General features: G+C 40.4%; 2 protein-coding genes across 5 annotated transcripts in view; one reads left to right on the top strand and one right to left on the bottom strand.

The window, feature by feature from the left end:
* The window catches only part of FGD6 (FYVE, RhoGEF and PH domain containing 6), a 72,462-nt gene extending 68,110 nt beyond the window's left edge, over nucleotides 1-4,352 (bottom strand). The window contains exon 1 of the mRNA XM_053943394.1: nucleotides 4,268-4,352. Within this exon, the coding sequence (XP_053799369.1) occupies nucleotides 4,268-4,280 (13 nt within the window). The 5' untranslated portion in view covers nucleotides 4,281-4,352. The remainder of the gene's footprint in view (nucleotides 1-4,267) is intronic.
* Nucleotides 4,353-4,694: 342 nt separating this feature from the next.
* The window catches only part of VEZT (vezatin, adherens junctions transmembrane protein), a 50,444-nt gene continuing 32,991 nt past the window's right edge, over nucleotides 4,695-22,147 (top strand). For all 4 annotated transcript variants that reach the window (XM_053942119.1, XM_053942120.1, XM_053942122.1 and 1 more), the window contains exons 1-2: nucleotides 4,695-4,776; nucleotides 19,585-19,719. In XM_053942119.1, the coding sequence (XP_053798094.1) occupies nucleotides 4,741-4,776; nucleotides 19,585-19,719 (171 nt within the window). In that variant the 5' untranslated portion in view covers nucleotides 4,695-4,740. The remainder of the gene's footprint in view (nucleotides 4,777-19,584; nucleotides 19,720-22,147) is intronic.

Consider the following 22,147-nt stretch of genomic DNA (forward strand, 5'->3'; position numbering starts at 1 on the left):
AAAACAATAAATCAGCGTGGCATCAGATTTTGACAGCAACTCAGCTACTTCATAGAAGCTGGTCATATGAATACTCTTATCTTACCACACAATATGTAGGCAGTTTATTCCTTTTCACCTCTAAGGTTACATATATTTCACATACTACTTCACAAATCTGTTTCTCACACACTAGGAGAAGAAAAGGGCTTCAGTTACCACGCAGCAGCTGGCCTAGAGCAAACATATATGCATTGGCTTTCTTGTGGCACCTTGTTTACATATGCACCCTGTATTCTCAGATACACCAAATCACATCTGTAGGCTATATATGAAAATAATGTGATGCCTAGAGGGTATCTACCAAGAGATCAGTGTGCTGTTTTTTCTCACATGAAGAAAGAGCTTGCTCCAACAGCCAATTTGCTGTTCCTGAGACTATTTTGGGCACAAAACACTACAACTCACAGTCTCGAAACAAGAAAGCCAATCTGGCTTTTCAAGAACATGTAGGGAGAAAGATAATTACTGCTATGTTTGGGATATGCTGAGAGATTATTGCACTGGTACTCAATACACTGCAGAAAGAAACAGATAAAAGTATTCTAAAAATCCTGTTCTCCAGCAGCCTACATTTTAAAGACTCATTACAAGGCTTTTCAGGTCAATTACTTTGTTTTCAGTTACAAAAAGAAAGTTTCTTTAGGTAAACACCTCAAAAAAGTATTGTGAGATCATTAATTTATTTCCTGCAAGTGTTTATTTATTTTCTCTTTATGGAGAGGCTCTGATTTTCTCAGGTGCCACAATGCTCAAAAGAAACAAAAAAAGGAATGAGTCATAACATCCCGGAAGATAATACATGTAGTTTTTAAAGTACAAGGGAAAACTGTGGTTTCCAAGCCACTAGTTATAGAAAACATCCTAATTAAACTGCAAAAGGAAAACATCAATTTCAAAATCTTAGGTTGCTCACTGACTTATTGAAATAAAACAGGAAAGTTAGGGATAACTTCAGAGCAAGGACAAGAGATGAATAAACAACCTTTTAAGATCACATGCAGAGACAGAGCTGAGTAACTCTAATGAGACTTGACACATTTGAGGGTTAAAGGGACATTAAACGCTGCAGGCCTCATTTTTTTCAATCCTTGAAAGCAATGAAGTTTGATTGGAAAAGTCATGTTGATTTTGTTTATTCTGTTCCTGCTATGTTTTTTCCATTTGAACTACATTTCTGACAATAAAATACATTTTTCTCATTGTTGTTGTCAAATCCAATTTCAAGACTAAGCTATACATTCTGCCCACATTAAATAAACTCTATAGATTCACATATAAGGACTGTTTCTTCAGCAAGAAATAATAAATGTCAAACTCATAACTCTGAGCTTTTGTTTTTTCCTTTTAAAGGCAAAGCACATACTTGAAGCCAGTATAATACTTTCAGGCAGAAAACGAGTAAATGGACATTCATTGGCATCATATATACAGTGTGTATATATAAATATATCTTGTGCAGTGCATGAGAAAGCAATGGCAGGAGTATAGCTGTAAGCGAAGATTGAAATCAACATATGGGTTGATCACTACAATAAGATAATCTTCAAATTATATAGAAGTATTTTTAAAAAGTGCTATAAGTGCAACAATTCCAGACATATATAGACATTTAAAACATGTAAGCAACAGCTGTGGCAGAACTCCATCACAGAATTATGTTCAGTTCTGGACTGAGATGTAACTGAAACAATTCTGGAGAGGAAATAGAAGAGATACACAGCAAGACATTGAATGTGCACTGCATTATTTAGAAAGACAGAAGGTAAGCTGGAGCAAGGTTAAGGCTGGGTTATCAATCTCAGATGATTTGGAACTTCTGTCCCTGGGGAGAAGCCATGTTCAGGGTTTCTCCCCATACCACAGTCCCCTCAAGTAGCGCAGTATCTCTCTTAGAGAAAGCCCTGCATATCAAGCATACACCTGCAAATGCTACTTTAAAAAAAATTAAAGCAATACACATGATGGTGTACCATGTTGCTTTGTCCTAAAGGTACATTAAAAGAAGACCCAGGAGAGGCACTTAGGCCCTTCAAGTCAAATGGAAGGAAAGATTTCCAGCATTTCAAGTTCCACCTGTAGCCTCCACAGACAATAACATTTTTACAGAAATGCTGTATTACCAACCTGTTGTCAGAAAACTGGCTTACACAGCACAAACCAGAGTAAGAAGTGAATTCACAATTAAATCATTTCAACGTAGGAAATAGATTCTACAGATCACAAGACTGAAATTCAAATACAGGAGTTGTTCTTATATAAGCAATAGCTTTATAAAGAATGCCAGTATATTACAGGCACTAAGTTCTGCAGCAATAACAAGAGAGGGATATTAAACCTTCAGAACTGTCTTCTGGCTGTCTTCAGCCTTTTCACACCCTGCCTAGGAACTCCTTTACCAAAATGTCAAAAGCTGTCATGATGCTGTCAGCAGGATCATGAATCTCTAATCTTGTTTCACCTGTTCCCCATGTATTTTTTTTTATCTTCACATAATGCATCACACACAAAATACTCTTCATCTCCTCTTAAATACCCCTCATCTTCCCTCTTTCTGCCCCAGTACTCTATGCCTCCCTCTTGAAAAACTTGCTAAAATTTAGATTTGCCATGAAACTGTCCCACTTTCTCTTCTGATATTCCTCAGTATCCCCTTTTCTCTTTTGCTTACTTTGTTCACCAGAACCCCTTTGTCCTCACCTTCCCCATAAACACCACCACAATGAACATTTAAAACTGATTTAGTCACAGCACCTAAGATCTAAAAGTCCTGAAATCACTGTTTAGTACTGAAAATCTACCCAACTTTCTGAAACTTAGTACCGTATCATATTTTAACAGCCCAGCTCTTGAGCACCCCCTAACACTTATGTGCACAGCTGTTTAACTCTTAAAAGATCAGGGGTGAACTGCACAATCAGCGGCACTACTAAAAACATTAACATACAGTGCAGCTGGTTAAGCAGAGATAACACGCTTTTCAAAATCTAAACAAAATCAGTTCTGTCAAACATATTAAAAATGGGAATGTTTTAAATGAAGCAGAAAGATACATTAAATTGTTTTTCATTTTCCAGTAAATTCTGATTAGCTGTGAGAGCTCGGATAACTTAATTAACGCTGGAGTCAATAACAAGTTGACATACTTGAAAGGCAAACACTGAGAACTGGGTTGATATTTTTGCTTCATAACTGTGTATTGCTTTTTCTTTAGAACACCCACTACCCCAATCCTTACAGGAAGCACTTTGCTGCTTCCCGTTTAACCCTACAATTAGCTGTGTTTCCATCCAATACATCGTAATTTACACGACATGTTTTCAATGCAGAAACGACTCCTCGTCTTTAGGCAGATAAGAAAGGAATCTACTAATCTAACAGATGTTTGAACGAAAGTGCTAAGTTAGCACAGCACCGTGCAAGCAAATATAAATAGGAGCAATTCCCTTAAACACGGGGTGATCTTGTTCTGAACCAAGAATTTGCCTTGGAGCTCTTTTACTCATTAAATTGGCAGCGGTCAAGAAACGGGGGAGGAAAGGTAAGGAAAGCACTGAAGTAGGTCAGTTCCAACCCGCAGCTGGAAAGGCCAGAAGCGAACGCTTTCCAGCACCCCCGTGGGGCTCCTGCGTGCAAGATCCCGGCCAAGACAGGTACATCCCCGAAGCAAAGCCGCAGCTGACGAACTCTCGCAGCTCCGCGGAGTCAGACGGAGCGACAGCCCCGGTGCTGGCTCTCCTGCCAGAGCCCGGCTCTCAGCAGGTCTCCCCCGCCGTGAGCTCAGCCCGGGCGCAGGGATCCGCTCGGGACACGCGGGGCGGCGAGCGGAGCGCCCGGCTCAGCCCGTGCAGCCCCAGCCTCGGGCAGGACGTGCCCGCACGGCCCCGCGGCCAAACGTGCCGAGGCGTGCGGGGAGCCCGTAGCGGACCCCGGGAAGGGCTGTGCCCCGGCAAGGGCTGTGCCCCGAACCGGGTGCGCCTCTCACCGCTCCGACCGCTCCCCGGCCGCCCCCGGAGCGAGCCGAGGGCGCAGCGCCCGGCGCTGCCGGGACAGGGAGCGCGCCGGCGGCTCCGGCTCCCGTCCGGCGGCAAGAGCCCCTCATCCCCGCGTCCCCGTCGCCGCGGGGCGAGCGAGGCGAGGCTGTCCGGCCGCGGGGGCACGCGGACTCGCCGCCTGCCGCCGGGCTGGGCGGAAACCGCCGCTCCCCAAAGTTTCCCCGGGCACTCACCGGCGGAGCTCATGGTGCTCCCCAGGCGCGGAGCCGCGCTTCCCCTCGTGCCTTACGCCACGGCCCCTCTGAGGGCCGAGGAGAAGGAGCCCATTGTTCCCCCGCGCCGCCACCCAGCCGGAGGAGCCGCCGGAGCAGGAGCAGCTCCCCCCGCCCGCCGCCGCCGCATCCCACCCCGCGGCCGCGGCGCACGGAGCGCCGCCAGACGCCGCCCTCCGGCGCCCCCTACCGGCCACCCCTGCCGGGCCTTGGCTCCGCCCCGCCCCCGCTGCCCCCTCCTCCGCTCCTCCCCCGCCCCATCAGCACCGCCCACAGGGCGCCCGAAAGCGGGCGCTCGCTACGCATTCTGGGAGCTGTAGTCATCCCCGCTCCAGGCAGCGCCCAGCGGGGCGGGGCGGGGCTAGGCTGTCGGCGGCACGGCGGACTCGGTTTCCCAGCGTGCCCGCGAGGAGGGGGTGGCATGGCGGGCAAGGATGACACCGGAGTTCGACGAAGAAGTGGTGTTTGAGGTGGGCGCGGGGCGACCCGGCGCGGGCTGGGCCCGGGTGTCTTCGCCCCTCGTTGCGCCGCGGCCCCCGGGGGCGGCGTGCACCGGGCGGGTCGGGTGGACGCGGGGGACGAGGCGGGCGCGGGGCCCGGCCCAGGGCAGCGCCTGCCGCGGGCGGGCAGCGTCGGGCGGGACCGGCGGGAGCGGCGGGTCGGGGCGGCGCTCGGCGTGTCCCGCGGCCCGGAGCAGCCCGGGGCCAGCGCCGCGCCCTCCGCGCAGGCCGAGGGCGGGACGGCTGAGCGGGGCCGGGCGATCCTTTGTGCGGCGGTGCCGCGCCGCCCGGCCCCGCTGTCGGGCGGCCGCGGTGGGAGGTGTCGCGAGGCCCGTGACGGCGGGGGCTCCCTGGGAGCCGCCCGCGGGTCCCGCTCGGGCTGCGGAGCGGCGCCCGGTCAGCCGGGCTGAACTGCGGGCTCAGCGCAGAGGGAGTAAACAGCTAAAAAATTCTGCTTCTGAGTCGGTGTCACTCACGTAAAAGGTGTCTTTCAGCACGCACGCAACTGTGCAGCGGGCACTGAAACCGCTTTATCTCTGTAGTATTTGTATTATTACTGGATTTGCATAAACCGTGTCTAGTTACATCACATCTTGTTACAGCTACAATATCATCTTGGCCTTATTGAAATAACAGTGGCTAAATATATCAGCTGTTGCGGTTTGGTAACAAAATTGAGTCTATTTGCAGCAGGTAAGTGTAATTGTATCTTAATGGAGAGCGGACCTGGTGTTGCAGGTGTACAAAGTGGTTATAGAGAAATGCGGTCTTTAAAATCAATAATTATTATAATAGCAATACAGCTTCTCCTTCAACCAGGATGCAAAACACTCCTTACATAAGCAATTATTTTTTTCTCAGCTATTTAAGTAGTATGTCTAGTCTTTGGTCCATACCACAAAGTTTTGTGTTCATCCACAACCAACCTTGGATCCTAACAGTAAGATTTGTTGTTTATGTTGCTGATATGTCAAATTGCTTCCTTTCATAGTATAAATCTGTGGTGGAAATTTATTTCACAAGTTTAATGCCTGCCCTCTGCATTTCTGTCTTCAGTAAAAGTGGTACTTGTTTTACAGTTTCACAGTTCTTCAGTTCATGCAGCAACTACCATTTTGATTGAAAAATTTCTGCTGCATAGAGAGTAAAAGATCTCCTTGCATATACTCTTCATTATTATCCTTGTGTTTTGGGAAAGGACATCCATCACTAGTAAAGGCTCTTGGATGCATTTACTGTACCGTGTGTGTGTGTGTATCCATACACACTTATAGGTATACTGAGTGACACAGTAACACATCTGTCATAGATTGTGGTACATCATAATAAAATCAGAAAAGCAACAGTAGGACAAACACAGGTTGTTTGGGTTGGCTGATTGGTTGGACTACAAAACTGGGTGGGCTTCCAACTCATAAAAATTGGTACTGTGTACACCAAAATTATCTTCAGGAATACTCAGCAGAGTTCATGCTATTCTAAAATGAAGGCTCCACAGAGATTTATGAGCATACTTCACACACATGAGCCAGAGATGGAAATTGGCAAGGAACCAAAAAGTATTGGGGTAGTTAATGCTACAACATACTTGCATTTTTAACTTTTGTTTTCTTGGGCCCCGAACTCTCCCCCTTCATTATTTGCCATTTCTGGTAAGCAACTACATTTTTCCTGCACCTCCGTAGGTCACTTCCCATGTTCTTCAGCAATCACTGTCACAAGAAGGCTTTTAGCATTTGACCTCAGTTGCTGTGAACAGCTGCTTTCTCTGTGCATTTGGAGCTCCCTTCAGCAAGATACCCATGGATGTTATAAGCGAGGGGTGGTGTGCCAACTACTGTGTAATCAGGAAAGAAGTGGTCTTTCATGTGCCTCATACCCAAAAGGATGGGTAGAAGAAGGAAGCAGATGGGGTATACTTCATGTGTTCCATATGATGGTTATGTCCAGGTTATTTTTTGCGTGTCTTTTAGGGTCATAGCTCTGTCCAGCTGGCCCTGAAGACATCAATATCAGTGTCCGGTGTCCACATTAAAAATTTTACAGCATCAAACAGATGATGACTTGCTGATAAATATTTCTGAGCTTCCAAGGACCAATAATTTTTCTCACTATCCAAGTATCTTTTACATTAATTTATCTTTGAAGGCAAGAAAGCACAAACACTGCATTTCTGCTCTGGGAAAGCAGGATTTTCCATCCAGTTCAAATGCCACTGCAGATCATCATGATTGAACAATAGTGAATGATGGGCAGTTAGTTACTCTGTCCACTAAATGCTGCCATATTCTATCCAATTTATAAATTAATTCCTGCAGCAGCCAGTAATTTTTATTCACTGACTCAGTAATCCCAGCACTTCAGTTCTTGCATTTGTTACAAGCAGTTTCTCTTCTAATTAAAATACTACAAACCCAGTGGGGAGGAACAGAACTCAAGAAACAGAGAGGTGCCCCTGATATGTTGAGTGTGGGTTTGTCTACCCAGCAGCATAACAAATTAAAAATCATGGCAGTGTAGAGCAGATTGTGCTAAACAATGGAGGAACAATAAATGATGTTCTTTATTAGTGGCTGTCTGAATTTATTAAGAGAGATCCTGAGGTAATAAATTGATGTCAAGTTGCTTAAGATGAGTTTTTATACAAAACCTGGGAGATGGTCATGCTGCAGTTACAATGTATCTTGGAATCCTCTGCAAATTTTCAGCATCTTGTGTATTTGTATGAGACTGGAATTGTGTTATTTTTTTTTATTGTCATCTGGACAGTGTGAATCTCCTTGTTTTGTTTTTATTTTTTTAATGTATAAATTAAAGAAGCTTCTTGTTCAAACTAGCTAAATTTCTGCATCATTATGCCAGTGGAGGGACTGTGTCAGAACTTTGATTTATAACTGACACCTAATTTCTGACTGGAAATTTATTCACGGTCACTTCATACCTACTTGTACATCAGCTAATATTTTCCGTTATCTTATATAGTTCTTATCTGTCTTTAGAATTTACAGAATCACAGAAACATTTAGGTTGGAAAAGACCTCTGAGGTCAAGTCCAACCTTTGACTGACCACCACCTTACCAACTAGGACCATGGTCCAGTTGCTTCTTGAACACCTCCAGGGATAGTGACTCCACCACCTACCTGGTACTGCTTAAGTACTCTTTCTGTTAAGGAGTTTCTCCTGATGTCCAACCTGAGCCTCCCCTGGTGCAGCTTGAGGCGATGCCCGCTTGTCCTGGTGCTGGTTGCCTGGGGGTAGGGTTTGATTCGGATATAATATGATAGCGTAACCACTCGTATGTGTCTTTGATTTTATCAACAGCTTCCACATCACTGGAGAGTTTGTTTTTATTAGTCCCTCTGTGTAAGGTCCTGCTGTTGTCTGTTAAATTGCATGCTATTATCAATAGCCACTTAAGGTCTTCCACTTCTTTTTCTATTGTGTTTCAATCCTTTTCTGCATATATGATGCTACTTGGTCTTATCGGGAAATGTCATTAGCAAGGTTTTTGATATAAGTTTAATTATGGCAAATATCAAAGCTTTTAAAAATGCAAAAGCTTTGATCAAAGACTCATTCTTTATGAACTCCATTAGTAGCCTTCTGATCCAATGGCTTTCATTCAGTGTAGACCACTGTTATCTCTGCCATCAACATACTTGGTTCCTTTCCCATCTTTTTTATCCTAACTGATATGGCACAGTATCAAAAGTCCATAACCATACAGCATAGTGTAAAAAGTTGACATAAATTTTCTGCATTTCCTTTATCTGTAAAAATTAGCTGTCTTATCAAAGAAAGATGTCAAGTAAGTTTGGTACAATCTACCTCTGGTGAACCAATGTGATATCTTCTTTGATGATCATTTGTTTTCTTCTTTGTCTTTGAATTTTGCAAGAAAGAATAATTATTCTCAGTAGCATGTTTTTGATCAAATTCATAGACCTGACATATTCTTGATTGCTTTTCCTCCTTTTAAATATAGGCACTATGCTTGGATTTTTTCTGCTTTTGAGTTTATAGATTTATTAAAAATCCCTTCTGCTGCATCTTTCATCTCCTCTGCTCATTCTTTCAGAACACGGAGATGAAGGTGATCCAAATACTGCATTTTCAGCTTCCAATTTCTGTTTTCAGCTGTGTAATTTGTCCTATATTTTAATGAGTTTGTGCAAGCTTGTTGGTTTTTTTTTGCCTTTGGATACATATTCAAGCTGTGCTCGCAGAACCACAGAATGTTTGAGATTGAAAGGGACCTCTGGAGGTCATCTGATCTACCACCTTGCTCAAGTAGGGTCATGTAGAATCAGTGCCCCAGGGCCAGGGTCAGAGGGTCATCTTCAAGGATAAATAGAGATCTTACAGTCTTTCTTGGCAACAAGTGCCAATAGTCAGTCATTCTCACACCAAAAAAATTTCTTGATGTTCAAAGGGGACCTCTGTTTCATTTTGTGCCCATTGCCTCTGGTCCTGTTACTGGGCACCACTGAAAAGTGCCCATTTTTCTCTCCTCTTTGCACTGTTTCTTTGGATATGAGACCCACCCTGAGGTTTCTCCAGGCTCACCAGTCCCAGCTTTCTCAAACTTTCCTCATGTGTAAGATGCTCCTTCCTTCAGTTTCACTCAGACCATTGTTGAAATCCCAGAAAGTGATCCTTACTGTGTTGGAGCAGTTCTGGTAGAGGGGTTGTAGGTGACTTTTGTTATTTTATGTTTTAATTCTGTGTATTTAGAAGAAAGTTACTCAGACTGCGCAAATATATTATTTTGACACACACGATATCAAACTGCCACCACCTTAGATTTTTTTAAGGGCTTTTGCATATGCAGTGTTTGAAATACAAGACTTTATGTCAGAATTATGTACATGTAGAATTCTGCAACACTGAATTGATTTCATTGGCATAAAATCTCTATTTTTAAAAAATTTAATTAGGAAAGAAATATTTTCTTACTTGAGACATTGTTTTTAATTCATTCATGAGTCTTGTGCCATTCCTACAGCCGGATCTGCCCATATTGTTTACTTAATATTGCTATTCTTTGTGCTATTTCAGTACTAGTAGAGATACATGTTGAAGAATAGCTGGCTGTGTGTCATGATGGTTGTATCACTGTGGAATCTAATGTTTTATTCTACATCTAGAGGATCTGATCATTACTGTAACTCCAGACTTTTAAGCTTGGGATTGTTTGGCCCAGTAGAAGTCCCAGATTGAACAATACTATATAAATTATGTATATGTTCTTTCACGACTTCAGATTCTCTTTTCTGCAAGATGGATAATAATACCAAGTTAACAAAATGAGGCTTTCTTTGGCTCACCTGTCTGCATCAAATTGCAGAATCTATGCTAATCTATATTTGAGAAGAAAAACAAGCTGGGGTTGAACACAAAGAGCATCAAAACCTCATGTTCAAATTCAGAAGTTTATATCTGTGTAAAATACTGAACACAACTCTACTGAACCTACAAACTCAGAGCAAAGATTTTGAACATGTAACATGTTACTCTCATGTCACAACCAGCCCTTGTTCAAGCAATCTTCCCATCACTGGAGCAAAATATGCACAGGAATGGAGTTACCCTTCCCAGAGTTTGAAGAGACACATTCTGTGCTCTTTGTCTTCTTGCTGTAGTGGAAGAAGCTAATGTGAGAATTGAGTCCTGAAAATAGTGGGGAAGTGGTTTCCAAGGAGCATCCCATCCTAAGAGTGAAAGGAAGCAGCAGGGCCCAGCAGAGCTGGCAGCCATGTGGCTCTGGGTCAGGCCTGTGCGGGGAGGAGGTGAGAATATTCGGTGGAGTCTGCTTAGGAGGGATGTGGCACAAAAGGGAAGTACCAGGCAACAGCTTCATGTGTTCCAAGGTCAGGTTCAGAAAGACAACTCTCACTGCTTATTTAGGCATCAAACCAAGATGCTGCTTGGTGCTGAGGGGCAAGGAGGATGCCTGCATGTAATGTTCTGATCCACAGATTTCTGTAAGATTTGAAAGAGATTCTAGGAAGAAGCACCACCATTTCCCAGCATGATACACTGTACACAGAACAGCCTTTAGCTGATGTGTTCTCTGCATGCCTACAATAGTAAAACATGTCTAAAATGTGGTATTTCTTAGAATATTGGTGCATCACTGAATGTTCAAATCCTTATCTGAACCCTTGTAACCCATGTGTTTAAAAGGCTGAGCTTTTATCAAAACATTAAGTCGTGTTTTCACAAATGTTTTCTTCACCTAAATAAACTGTTCTAAAATAATTTTGTTTAAAAAATTGAAAAGAAACCCAAATGAAAACCCCAGGGAATCTAACCTCAGAAACTTCTTGTTGTGATGAGAATTTTAAGTCACTTTCATTCAAAAACCTGAAAACTTTAGGATTTGCAAAATAATGTGGTTTTTGTCAAGCATCAGACTTGTAATGGTGTATTCTAAAAAATAATGTCTCAAACACACATTAGGAAAAGGAAGCTGAAAACCAGCATTCACACACCTTCAACAGTACTGCTCCATTAGTAGGGTTTTCTCACTGAATATTGGGTGAACTAAAGATGTAGTACTCTTATTTTTTTTACATACGCATGAAATAAAGCCAGTGATATATACACGGCTCTGTCAAAGCCACAGTTCACTTGTCATTCTAATGAGCTGGTTTTGGGACTGTGCTTTGTCTGCCTGAAGTGTGGGCTGTTGGCAGAAGAGGTGTTTGGGCTTCACTCCTCTTTTGCAGTTTATTCCCATCCTCTTCCTTATGCTGGCACTTGGATTTGTGGGTGATGCTGCACAATGGCTCAGGAGACTGATTAGACAAACTGACTTGGCTAAGGAAAAAAAATCCATCCTAGTTTATTTTCCTATCAGATTGTTTCGTTGTTTCATCTCACCACTCAGCTGCATAAATTGGGAGATCAGTGTTCTATAGTGGTATCCACTGCATCCACTGGTAATGGCAGATTAAATTGACCATGTGAATGCAGCTTGGGGAGATGGCTCTGCTGAGGGTTGCAGTGTACTGTACAGACACTTGGGCTGGTGACGGATGGACTGCTTCAGATATTTTGCTTCTCAGCGGTTTGCTAAGTTGAAGGGGAGGACGGGCTGTGCTCCTTTTCATCACATGACTGGGAGCAGGTGATACCACAGAGAAAATAAAATAAAGTGCAAGCTTAAAACTCTGTGAAGAACAGTCTGGTTGTTGCAGAGGCCAAGTCAACTCATCAAGCATTTCTGGATATCAGAACAGATAAAGTATTATATGGACCATATAGTGTATAAATCTATATTGCCATTACTATTTTTAATAGAAAATTTTAAGATGAAAGTACATGATGATTCAGAGCAAATTTTGACGTCTGTTTTTTAATCCTCCTCTGTATTAGTTGCTCTGGAGTCATGTACAGGGAATTAATACTGCAGTACTCTTACAATTTCAAGTCATGAATCAACTTTCTTGAGACACTGGAATAGAAAGAATTGCTCAGTATAGTTTTCTTTTAATCTTCATAATGTGCTTGCCTTTTGTTTCTTGAATGCCTTTCTCTTCAGTAAAGATGTTTGCACAGCGTGTTGTCATTAGGAGTAAGAGTTGACATTATCTGTAGTAGATAAGTTGATTATTTGGAGCTAATGTTTTAAAGAGGTTTCAAAAATGTATCAGAAATATTTCACTAGTTTACCAGTCGGATGCATTAGTTAAATTAATTGAGTTTTGAATGTAAATGAAGGAGTAAATCTGTGAGTTAGTGACTGCTATAAAGCAAACCAGCCTTGCTGTATCATCAGCCTAGTCTGATAACTGGCATGATGAGTGACTGGCATGATGAGTGACCCAAAACTCCAGGTGCAGAGCCAGCTGGTTTGTTACCTTGTCCTTCAGGGAAAATAACGTTTACAGCTTTTACTTGCAGTTTTCCCAGTATTTTTCACCTCTGTCAGAAAGGATCTGCTCGGCTTTTCACCTGCATTTGCAGGTCCACTTTTGAATGGGTAAACACTGCAGAGCTCTCAGTGAATTTCAGTGCTTTGTAATATCTTTTTTTTTTTTCAGTGCTATGTAATATCTTTTTCTAATGCTTTTCCACGATGGCACTAATGTGCAACCACCTGCTGTACAATGCAAAGGAAAGAGCATTCCCATGTCAGAGATACAGTAATAGAGAAATATACACAGGCTGTAAAACTTCCCAAACTCTTGAGGACACATGAGTCCATGCAAAATAGGTACATATCATAGAATCACAGAATATACTGACTTGGAAGGGACCCAGCTGGGTCATCAAGCCAATTCCAGGCCCCATGCAGGACAATAACCACATCACAGTCCTGAGAGCATTTTCCAAATGCTTCCTGAACTCAGACAGGCCTGATGCCATAGCCACCTTTCTGAAGAGCCTGCTCTAGTACTCAGCCACCCCCAGAGTGAAAAATTCTCTCCTGATATCCAACTCAAACTTCCCCAGTCCCATGCCACCCCCCATGCCGAGTCTTGCCACTGACCAAGAAAAAGTATCTGGGAACAGTAATAGATTAATGGCTTTAAAGTAGTTCTCAGAGCCTACTTGTAAAGATGATACAGTAGTGCTGGAGAAACCAAGGTCTGTGCTGCTGTGGCAGTGAAAGCAGAATAGGAAATCTAAATGACTCTTTGGCTGCCTTGCAGTCATTGTTTAATACTAGCCGTGTCAGCAGCGCCTGGCTCTTTGTCAGTCGGCACTCAGGAGGAGGTGGTTACCAGCCAGGAGAATATGACCTAGGCTTTTAAATACCGTTGCTTGGAAAGTCTTATTAATGGCTGAATATGATCAATGTGCAATAATTCTTTCAAGCATCATCTTTTTAAAAGCCTTTAGCAATCTGTCATCTTCGTCTCCCTCCTCCCGGTTAGAAAGCCACATTAGCCAGGGGAAATCGCATGATCCTGGGAAGTTTCAAACTGCATCCGCTGATGCTGTGAGGAAAATGCCTCTGTGCAGGGACACAGGTGCAGTTACACTGACAGCTTCTTCTCATCCTCATCTCGGATCATCCTGGAGGGACAAGCAGAAAGAAACGGGGAGGTGGGCGAGATTCTGTCAGGTGCATGGGAGCAGTACCAAAGAGAAAAATGGAATACACTCTTCCAGGAGACAAAGATCGCACTGTCTGTGAGTGTTAGCTCAACTTTTTCACATTTGTTTTGAGAGAGGGGAAGATTTCAATACTGGTAATTTGTTCTGAGTTTAGCCACCTGTTCAGCATACCTTAGCCTTTGCTGTCATTCTGGTAGAAATGTTTAATCTTTTGGGATTTTAAACTGATAATTCATAATTGTAGTTATTTTGGAGGTGGCTTAAGCTCCCATAGTGTTTTTGACATACTGGAAACCTCAGCTTTGAACAACATCCATATTTTAAGAGGCAATCTTTAAGCCTCTTATTTTGTCCAATGTTATTAAATACTACTTCTAAGGTTAATCTGTTTAATTAGCTACTAAGTGGCAAATAGTAAAGAATACGGGTGCGGAAAGCCCCTGTCTTTATTGGAGAAATCCTGAGTCATTTACTTCATGATGCATCAGCAAAAATAATTGGGTGTGGTTTTGATTTTCAGTTGCTATTGTAACAAGGCTATGATAGCTAACAGTGTCTCAGTCTCTGATATGTGCGTGCAAAAGTTTTTATCAGAATATGCACAAAATGCCTCAAATATTTAAGTGTGGTATCTGTGCTTGCAAGGCTGTAATAGATGTAAGTATTTAAGTATTTATCTATCAAAAGCAAACTGTTTTCTGAGGCTAGGGAATTCTCTATTAATACAGCCTTTCCATCACATAGCAGTAGGCAATGTTAGTAGGCAATGTTATGTTTGATTATATTTTAGTGCTTGCTTTGATTTTGATTTTTTTTTTTTTTTACTGTCTTATAATTGCAAACACAATGCTTAGTCTTCAGTTTAGATTATGTTTTTTCTTAACCTAGATCAGTGCTCATTGGGGAAGTGTTAAAGACCCACAGTAATTTAGTGGACTGTTCTTTAATCCTGCAAAATATATCTTGGGTTTAGAATGAGTCTTAACCAGTTTCAGCAATGAAAAAAAGGAGAATTGTAATTAAACATGTTTGTGAGTGAAATAATTTTTAGCAGTATGGATCTAAAATAAATATGCTCATGGAGTTGTGAAGGAGGAGGAAAGGATTTTCTTTCTTGATTCTGTTAACAGGAGCTTAGATAAACCTATACTGTACTGTAAATGGTTACAGTTGAATGACTTTGCAGTATTACTATAGCAAATTAGAAAAGTCATAAAAAGATAAGTGGTTTTTTTGTTGGTCTCTGCTGAGTCTATAGAGAACTCTGATTCTTCAAACTTTCAAAAACCATGTTCCTAGTCAGTACATCAGCTGTTTCTGACTATTTCACTTCACTTGTTAACAAGGTTTTTCATATATAATCTGTATAAAGTACACCAAAGCAGAATGGCTTTTAGTCATCTGTCTGTTCTGGAACTGTTTCATTTCCAGCACTCATTTTGGACAATTAACATGATTTTTAAAAATGCACTGGCCATAAATGTAATTCCTGTCTCCGGTGTCTCAGAATGTGACTTATAAGAAGCAGCAGCAACTTGGAGGAAACTTTAGAAATAAATGCAGCATATTGCTGAAAAATGTTGTTTTGGTATCACTTACTTTAGATAATATTTCCTATCAGTAACTGATAGTATGATAGTAACATAATAATAAGCTTCATTGTTTTTTTTTTAATTTCCTCTCTACTTTTTACATTATTCATTACCATTCTGCCAGAGACAACTAGAAATAAACAAAAAAACCTGACTGCCAAACAGGAGTAATACTAATGACTCTAGTTATTATCTGAGTTGAGAGTGGTTGAAAGTAAAAATTCAAAAGTACTTGGAATAGATTCCTCTAGAATAAGCTATATTAATAGAAACACGAGATTTTGTATTTTAAATTCCTTCTTTGTGCCATCCACTGAAACAAACTTGCTGTCCCTTTATCTTACATTCTAATGTAAAAGCTTTTTCACTAGGCTAATTTTTTTTTTTTGATTGCCACCTATTACTGCTTGCAAGGATAAACTTTCTGGTGTATCCTGATTTTTTTTTAAATAAAAGTGTAGTACTTATCTCACATGCAGAAATGTAAAAGCTGTTGTACTTTTTTTTTCCTTTTCCTTTTTAATGTTGGACTGTTGTAAAAAGGGCAAAAAACGTTGGGAGGAAACAAGGCAGAGGCCTCCTATTTTCCCCAACCAAGAAGTATTTTTTTTTAATATTACCATGATATTTGCAGGTGAAAGCAGCTGAGCTGACAGTGCTGATGAACAACAGCATGAGTTGAAGCCAAGGAACTTTTCTCACAGTTAGAAGTGCATATTCAAGAATATGTGCAGATCTGTGATCTTTTTTATGGGAAAGAAGGCTTTTAGGAGTGAGAGGTTTGGGTAAGGATCTAAGCTAAAAACTTAGAGCTGTAATTTGTGATTCATAAGACACATTATGAGATTTAATTATTGCTTTTAGAGCTTTGTGAGGATGAAACATGCTTTGTAAGCATTAAGTGTAGTACTTCTGTCTCTTGTGCTGAAACACAGTATACAAAATAGGATATTTTAATGGTATCACATTGCAATTGTGTAGTAGCATAATTAATAGTTTTCTGACTCCTTGATAATATTGGAAATTCTGTATGAATGTCCACATGTAAAATCTACCCTTCAACTTTTAAAAATTGCATTAATGGATTTTCTGGTCATTACTTACATGTCATGGGAGATATTATCTATAGATTGGTGGAGACATCCTCCATCTTTTTCTCTTTTGATTATAGGCAACATGAGTTATACACACCACACAGCTTTGCAAGTGACAGCCTTGTTAGGCAGTAGGAAATGAAATACAATAAATAAATAAATAAATAAATAAATAGTGTGGGTTTATGTTAGCACAGACTAATGCATGTATGCCATCTGTGGATCTTCAGATTTTTCTAAATAAAATGTGAAGCTGCTTGTGCTATACAAGAGACCTCATTCTTAATGGAAGATTTTTGTGATTAGTTTGTTAAGATTCCTAATAATCTAATTTCAGAAGGGCCTCAACCCAATTCTTATTCATTGCTTTCTTTACCCACATCATGCATGCTTCTGATGGATTCAGAAAGGAGAACAATGGTGGTTTTACTTACATAAGGAATTTTAGTCACAGCATAGTTCTTGGTCATTGAAGTTTATAAAAATACAGGATTCTTGCAATATGCAAGTAAGTTCTGCTAATAATATTTTAGAAAGAATGGAATAGACAAAGCATGTGGAGCCAAAGAAATCTGTTAGAGGAAGATTTTGTAGCCTGAGTACTTTCTGAGAAACTGAAAGATAAGACCCATTATCTAATTAAAGGAATAACATTCACGTTAAATTTTAATTAATTTTGATTCCCTAAGCTAATAGTCAGAAAACTGATTTCCAGTTCTGAACAGGGATAAAAAAAGTGTAAATTTACCCATTACGAGACCATATAAAAGCCTTCTAAGAGTTAGTCAGAAGGGATTTATGTAAAACTAGTAAGGTGCTCATATTCTACCTTAATTACAAGAACAAATAAAATTATTCTTCCTAGTTAGGGGCTGAAATTTCATTAACGTTTGGAGAGATGGTGTATTTTTTACTGTTTCTGTAGAGTAGAAAATCTACTAATTACAGTTAGCTGGAAGGTTGTGATATGTGTAGCTAGGCAACCAGAAGAATTGGGCATTCTGACATCTGTGCCATATTGCACTGACTAGTGATAGCTTTCTGGATTTTAGATAATTCACTTTTCAGTGCATAGTCTCTGTCTGTCTCTACCTCTCATTCTGCCTTCCTTCATCCATTTTTGTGAGGAAATTGAACTAATCTAAACAGCAACAGACCAGTTTTCTTTATCAACTTTTAAAAAATTATCTCATCATGGACCCCAAAGAAAGGTCCACCCTGAAATAATAGTAGGAAAACTCCTTGGTTTTTTTGGGTTATTTTGCCAGCTATCTGTATGTTGGTGAGTGCCAATAAAGTAAAGAACAGTCATGTGTTGTATGGTGTTTGGCCTTGCTCATGCAAGTATGGTCAAGATGATAGTCAGGTTTGCCAAGAACCTAGATATGATTTCCTTGAAGTTCTGCTTGGAGTGAGCCTTATAACTATGATTTTTGAAGAAAACATTCTCTGTTCACCCACTGCTCTGTCTCTGTCTTCATCTAAATGGGGAAAATTCCATGCTACCCTAAAAGTTCTTTTGTGGAAGTGTTCAGGTTGTTCCAGGTGTGTTGGCAGTGCATGGCCTGGCTCTGTATGAAAGCCATTTTAAAAAGACAAGGTTATGCATATCTGTGCATATGCTCAGTTTTGTCCTGAAGTTATTAAGTGAATTTCACAGGGTCTTAACTAGAACAAGTACTCCAGTCTATTACATTTTCTCTTCCATTTTAATTAAGAAATTCTGGTAAAATAGCATGTTCTACTTAGAGAGAAACAGCTGGTCCAGAACAGCACAGTTTAATTAGAGTTGGATGCATTTTGAAAAAGTACTCAGCCATGGAAGAGGGGTACTTGGAGAAAACATGGGATTGTGTTGTCACACTGGAAACATTTTCACAAGGAAATGAGTCATTAACCTATCCGAGTGTTTTGCACAATCATTGTTTTTGTGGGTGAATATGATTGTCTGTACCTGTAAGATGGTATGAATATTTAAGTTTCATGTAATGACTGTATGCTGACTCTGTTGTGAGTAACTGCAACAGAATAAACACAAATATGATTTTGCATGCCTTAAATAGATAAGGGGGATTAAAATAGCACTCCAGTGATAGGGTTAGCAAAATTCCTAAAGGTAACAAGTTAATTTGTTCAGCTGGTATGAATGATGGCTTCCAAGTTTTTTTTCATGGCAGTCATTTGAGATTTGGCTGTGTTGGTACATAGTCAGAATTAGATGGGTCCCTTCACAACTTGCACCAGCAAGTTAATGATAGTTGGTGTAACAATTAATGGTAGGTGTTCTGTAGGTGGTTATTTCTGCAGGCTTCCACAACTGTGCATCATTTACTGTAAGGCTTTTACTTTTTATCTACATTATTTTGGTTGATAGTATGTTAAATTAAGATGTTGGTGTTCTTTCTATGCAGTTGGCTAGTCTCGTCAATAAAATTTTTCAGACATCAGAATTAATCCCTGTCTAACTGGGCTGTATCAGACGGATTGTGGAGTTTCTCTTAAAAATGAAGTCTCTTTATGTGTCCTGAGTAGAACTGGAGTTATCCTAGGTATTGTTTTCATCAAATGTGTCCTAGATACTGCCATATATGTAGTTGTAAACTGAAAAATAAGAGATAAGTAAATCTAGATACATGGTGCAGATGACAAGAAGGTATTTTGCAGATCTATATAGATAAATACCTAATCATTCTAAATATCACTATTCTCTGATTATCAGAATTCCATACTTTTTCTGTTTTATTAAGGACTGTTTGTAAATAATTCATTTTGCCAGCAATTTTTAAAAGTTGAGTTGGTTTTTGTTTGTGTGTTGTGGGATTTTTTTTTAAGCCAGAATACTAGTACTGTCTTTGGAGAGAGCAGAAGCCTTTTTCTAATTTTTTTTCCATTTCTCAATCCATTCATTGCTCACTGTGTGGTTGCTGAATTCACAGTGGTGTTTTGTGGGAAACACAGAATGATTTTTAACATTGTTTTTTTTTTTTTTTCTCCTTTTTCTTTTTATAACTCCCTTTCCAGAATTCCCCACTGTACCAATATCTGCAGGATTTGGGACACACAGATTTTGAAGTATGTTCCTCAGTGTCACAGAAGGCAGAGCAATGTGCAGCAGCAGAAAGCCAAAGGGAGCAGACTGTGCGTGCTGCCCAGAAGGTGAGCACTCTCCTGTTGCTGAGTATTTATCTTCTCACAAGAGAACTTCATTGCTTCAAAACAGGAGAAATCAGAACAGAGAGAAATCCCTTCCTGAATTTAAAACCACAAAGGCAAAAACCCCCAGACAATGAACCTCAGCCTGTTATCATATCTTGAAGCTGTGGTTAATCAGTATACTTTGGAGTGTTTCTTTGCACTTACGTAAGCTAGGGAAGCAAGAAGCTTTGATAAATAATTGTTTGAGTGTTGAAAATTACCTTATGTAGTGAATCTTATTATGTTAGCTTAGCATGACATTCTGGGAATAGAACCTGTAATTTTCTAGAACAGAATATTTATAGCTTCCAGCCCTTCCCAGGCATTCAGTTGCTAAGTATAGCTTTCTCTGTGATAAAACATATTAAGAAAGAGGATTTCTGGGAAGTAGAAATGCAGTAACCAACCTGAATAAGATAGTTGATGTGGAGAGCTATTGCATTTCTAATAATGAGTCCTTCTATCATTGTTCACAAAGCAAGGCTGAATTTAAATCGGGATTTAGCTCAGATTTTCTTCATTTTGAACTACCTTTAAAGGTATTCATGCAAATATTAGGTCTACCTCTTTTGCTTTTCAGAATTGTCAGCTGGCACTCACCATAACCCTCAAGAAACCACTTGAAAATATGTTTTCTCTTTAAAGCTAATGGCTCTTTTGTGGTATGTTTACACTGAAGATACCTATTATGACTTAGCATAGGAGGACTTTTATTGTTTATTTATTTATTTATTAAATGTTAACATTAAATTTAATTTAACACTGTTAATTAAAAATAGGATGACATTTCATTGGTTGACACTCTGTTGTCATTACTATGAAGTAATGCATGGACTGTCAGGTACATTATTTTGCATAGTTACTTCTGGAAAATAATCAGTATGATATTGTGTTTGTGTATATAATTTCCACTGAATTTTATACAAAAGATCTGTGGGGTTAAGAACCTCAAAAGTATTAAGATATACTGCTTTTAAAAACCTCAGGTATTCTGGTTTTTTCCCCTCCCTTCCCCTCAAGCATTTTACACTTAATTTTATTGTGTTGGCAGCAATTCCTCCAGTATTGTGTCAGATGAAGAAGTAATTCTTGATGGTTTGCCTTGCAGCTTGAAGGGAGTGGGTGTGTGAAAACGGGCTGTCCATTTCTTACAAACACTAGATGATGTTCACATTGTCTCATCTCTGTCTAGACAAGGATACATAGTGGAAATGAGGAAGAAACCTGTGTGTAATTTTTAGTGATAAATTGTCAGAGGTTCTTCCTGCTGCAATTCCAGTACCCGTTGGGAAGAGTTAACACTTTTCTTTTGTAGTCTGATGTCAGAAAGTCTGTTTTTGTCATTTGATTTTTGTGTCCTATTTTGGTAGGGTGTTTCAACAGGGAAGAAAATGAGGAAGAGGCAGCTGGCCACACATTTAGAAAAGTAGACTGGATTTAGGAGGATCTGAGGCTTTGTTGCAACTTTTTTATGAGATACAAGACAAATAATTTGTATTCCTATCCAGTCATTTCCTCAATTTTACATGAGACTGTTACCATTTCCCTTCTCTTGGCCTTCACTGGTCTAGTCTACTGAAATGATAAAATGTCTGGAAAATAAATGGTTTCTGACTTCTGGATATGTACCTACCCACAGTCCTAATATAAAATGATCTTCTTTGAGGCTTGATGTAACTATGATTACAGGGAGGAGATGCTGTTCCACACTGAGTGATTCCCAGTATGTGTATATCACTTTCCTTCTGTTCTGAAAAGCAAGTTTCCAAATGCCTTAAACACTTTATTAAAATAAAAATGTAAAAGCTGGAGTATTGCTTTGTCTTTGAGTTGAGATTGTTTCCTCCTCTTGTGTTCAGTCACGTGGGAACCCTATGCAGCTGAAAGCAGGTGACACACAGAAAGAATCTGGTATGGCAAAGGTCTGCTTTGGGATCTTCAGAGACTGAAAAAACAAATCTGTGAAGAAAAAGAGGTTCCTAGTGACTGATACAAATACTTCTGTTGTGTCTTGCTGTCCTGCCAAACAGAGTGCGTGGTTCACACCTAAGGAAACGCAGAGGCACAAGTTGAATTTGAAGCACATCTTAAATACTTCTCAGGCCATGTAGTTTTGGTGGTGTTTTTTTTTTATTTTTTTTTTTTTTAATTGGAATATGGTTTTAATGAACTTTGAGTTTAAAAGCTGTAAAGGTGTTTTACGGTTGTGTTCTAGGGGCTGATGAAATGCCAAGCTCCCATCTGAGGGATTATGGAGATGTGATTTAGCATGGTAATTGTAGGTGCAGTGTTCCTGGCTGTGCCAATCTCTGGAGAAAGTTACAGCTATAGTCCTGGTCTCATGATCACTTGATTCTCAAAAGCACTGGTAGTAAAAGCTCCTAGACTT

This window comes from Vidua chalybeata, chromosome 5 (genome assembly GCF_026979565.1).
Source record: "Vidua chalybeata isolate OUT-0048 chromosome 5, bVidCha1 merged haplotype, whole genome shotgun sequence".
NCBI lineage: Eukaryota > Metazoa > Chordata > Aves > Passeriformes > Viduidae > Vidua > Vidua chalybeata.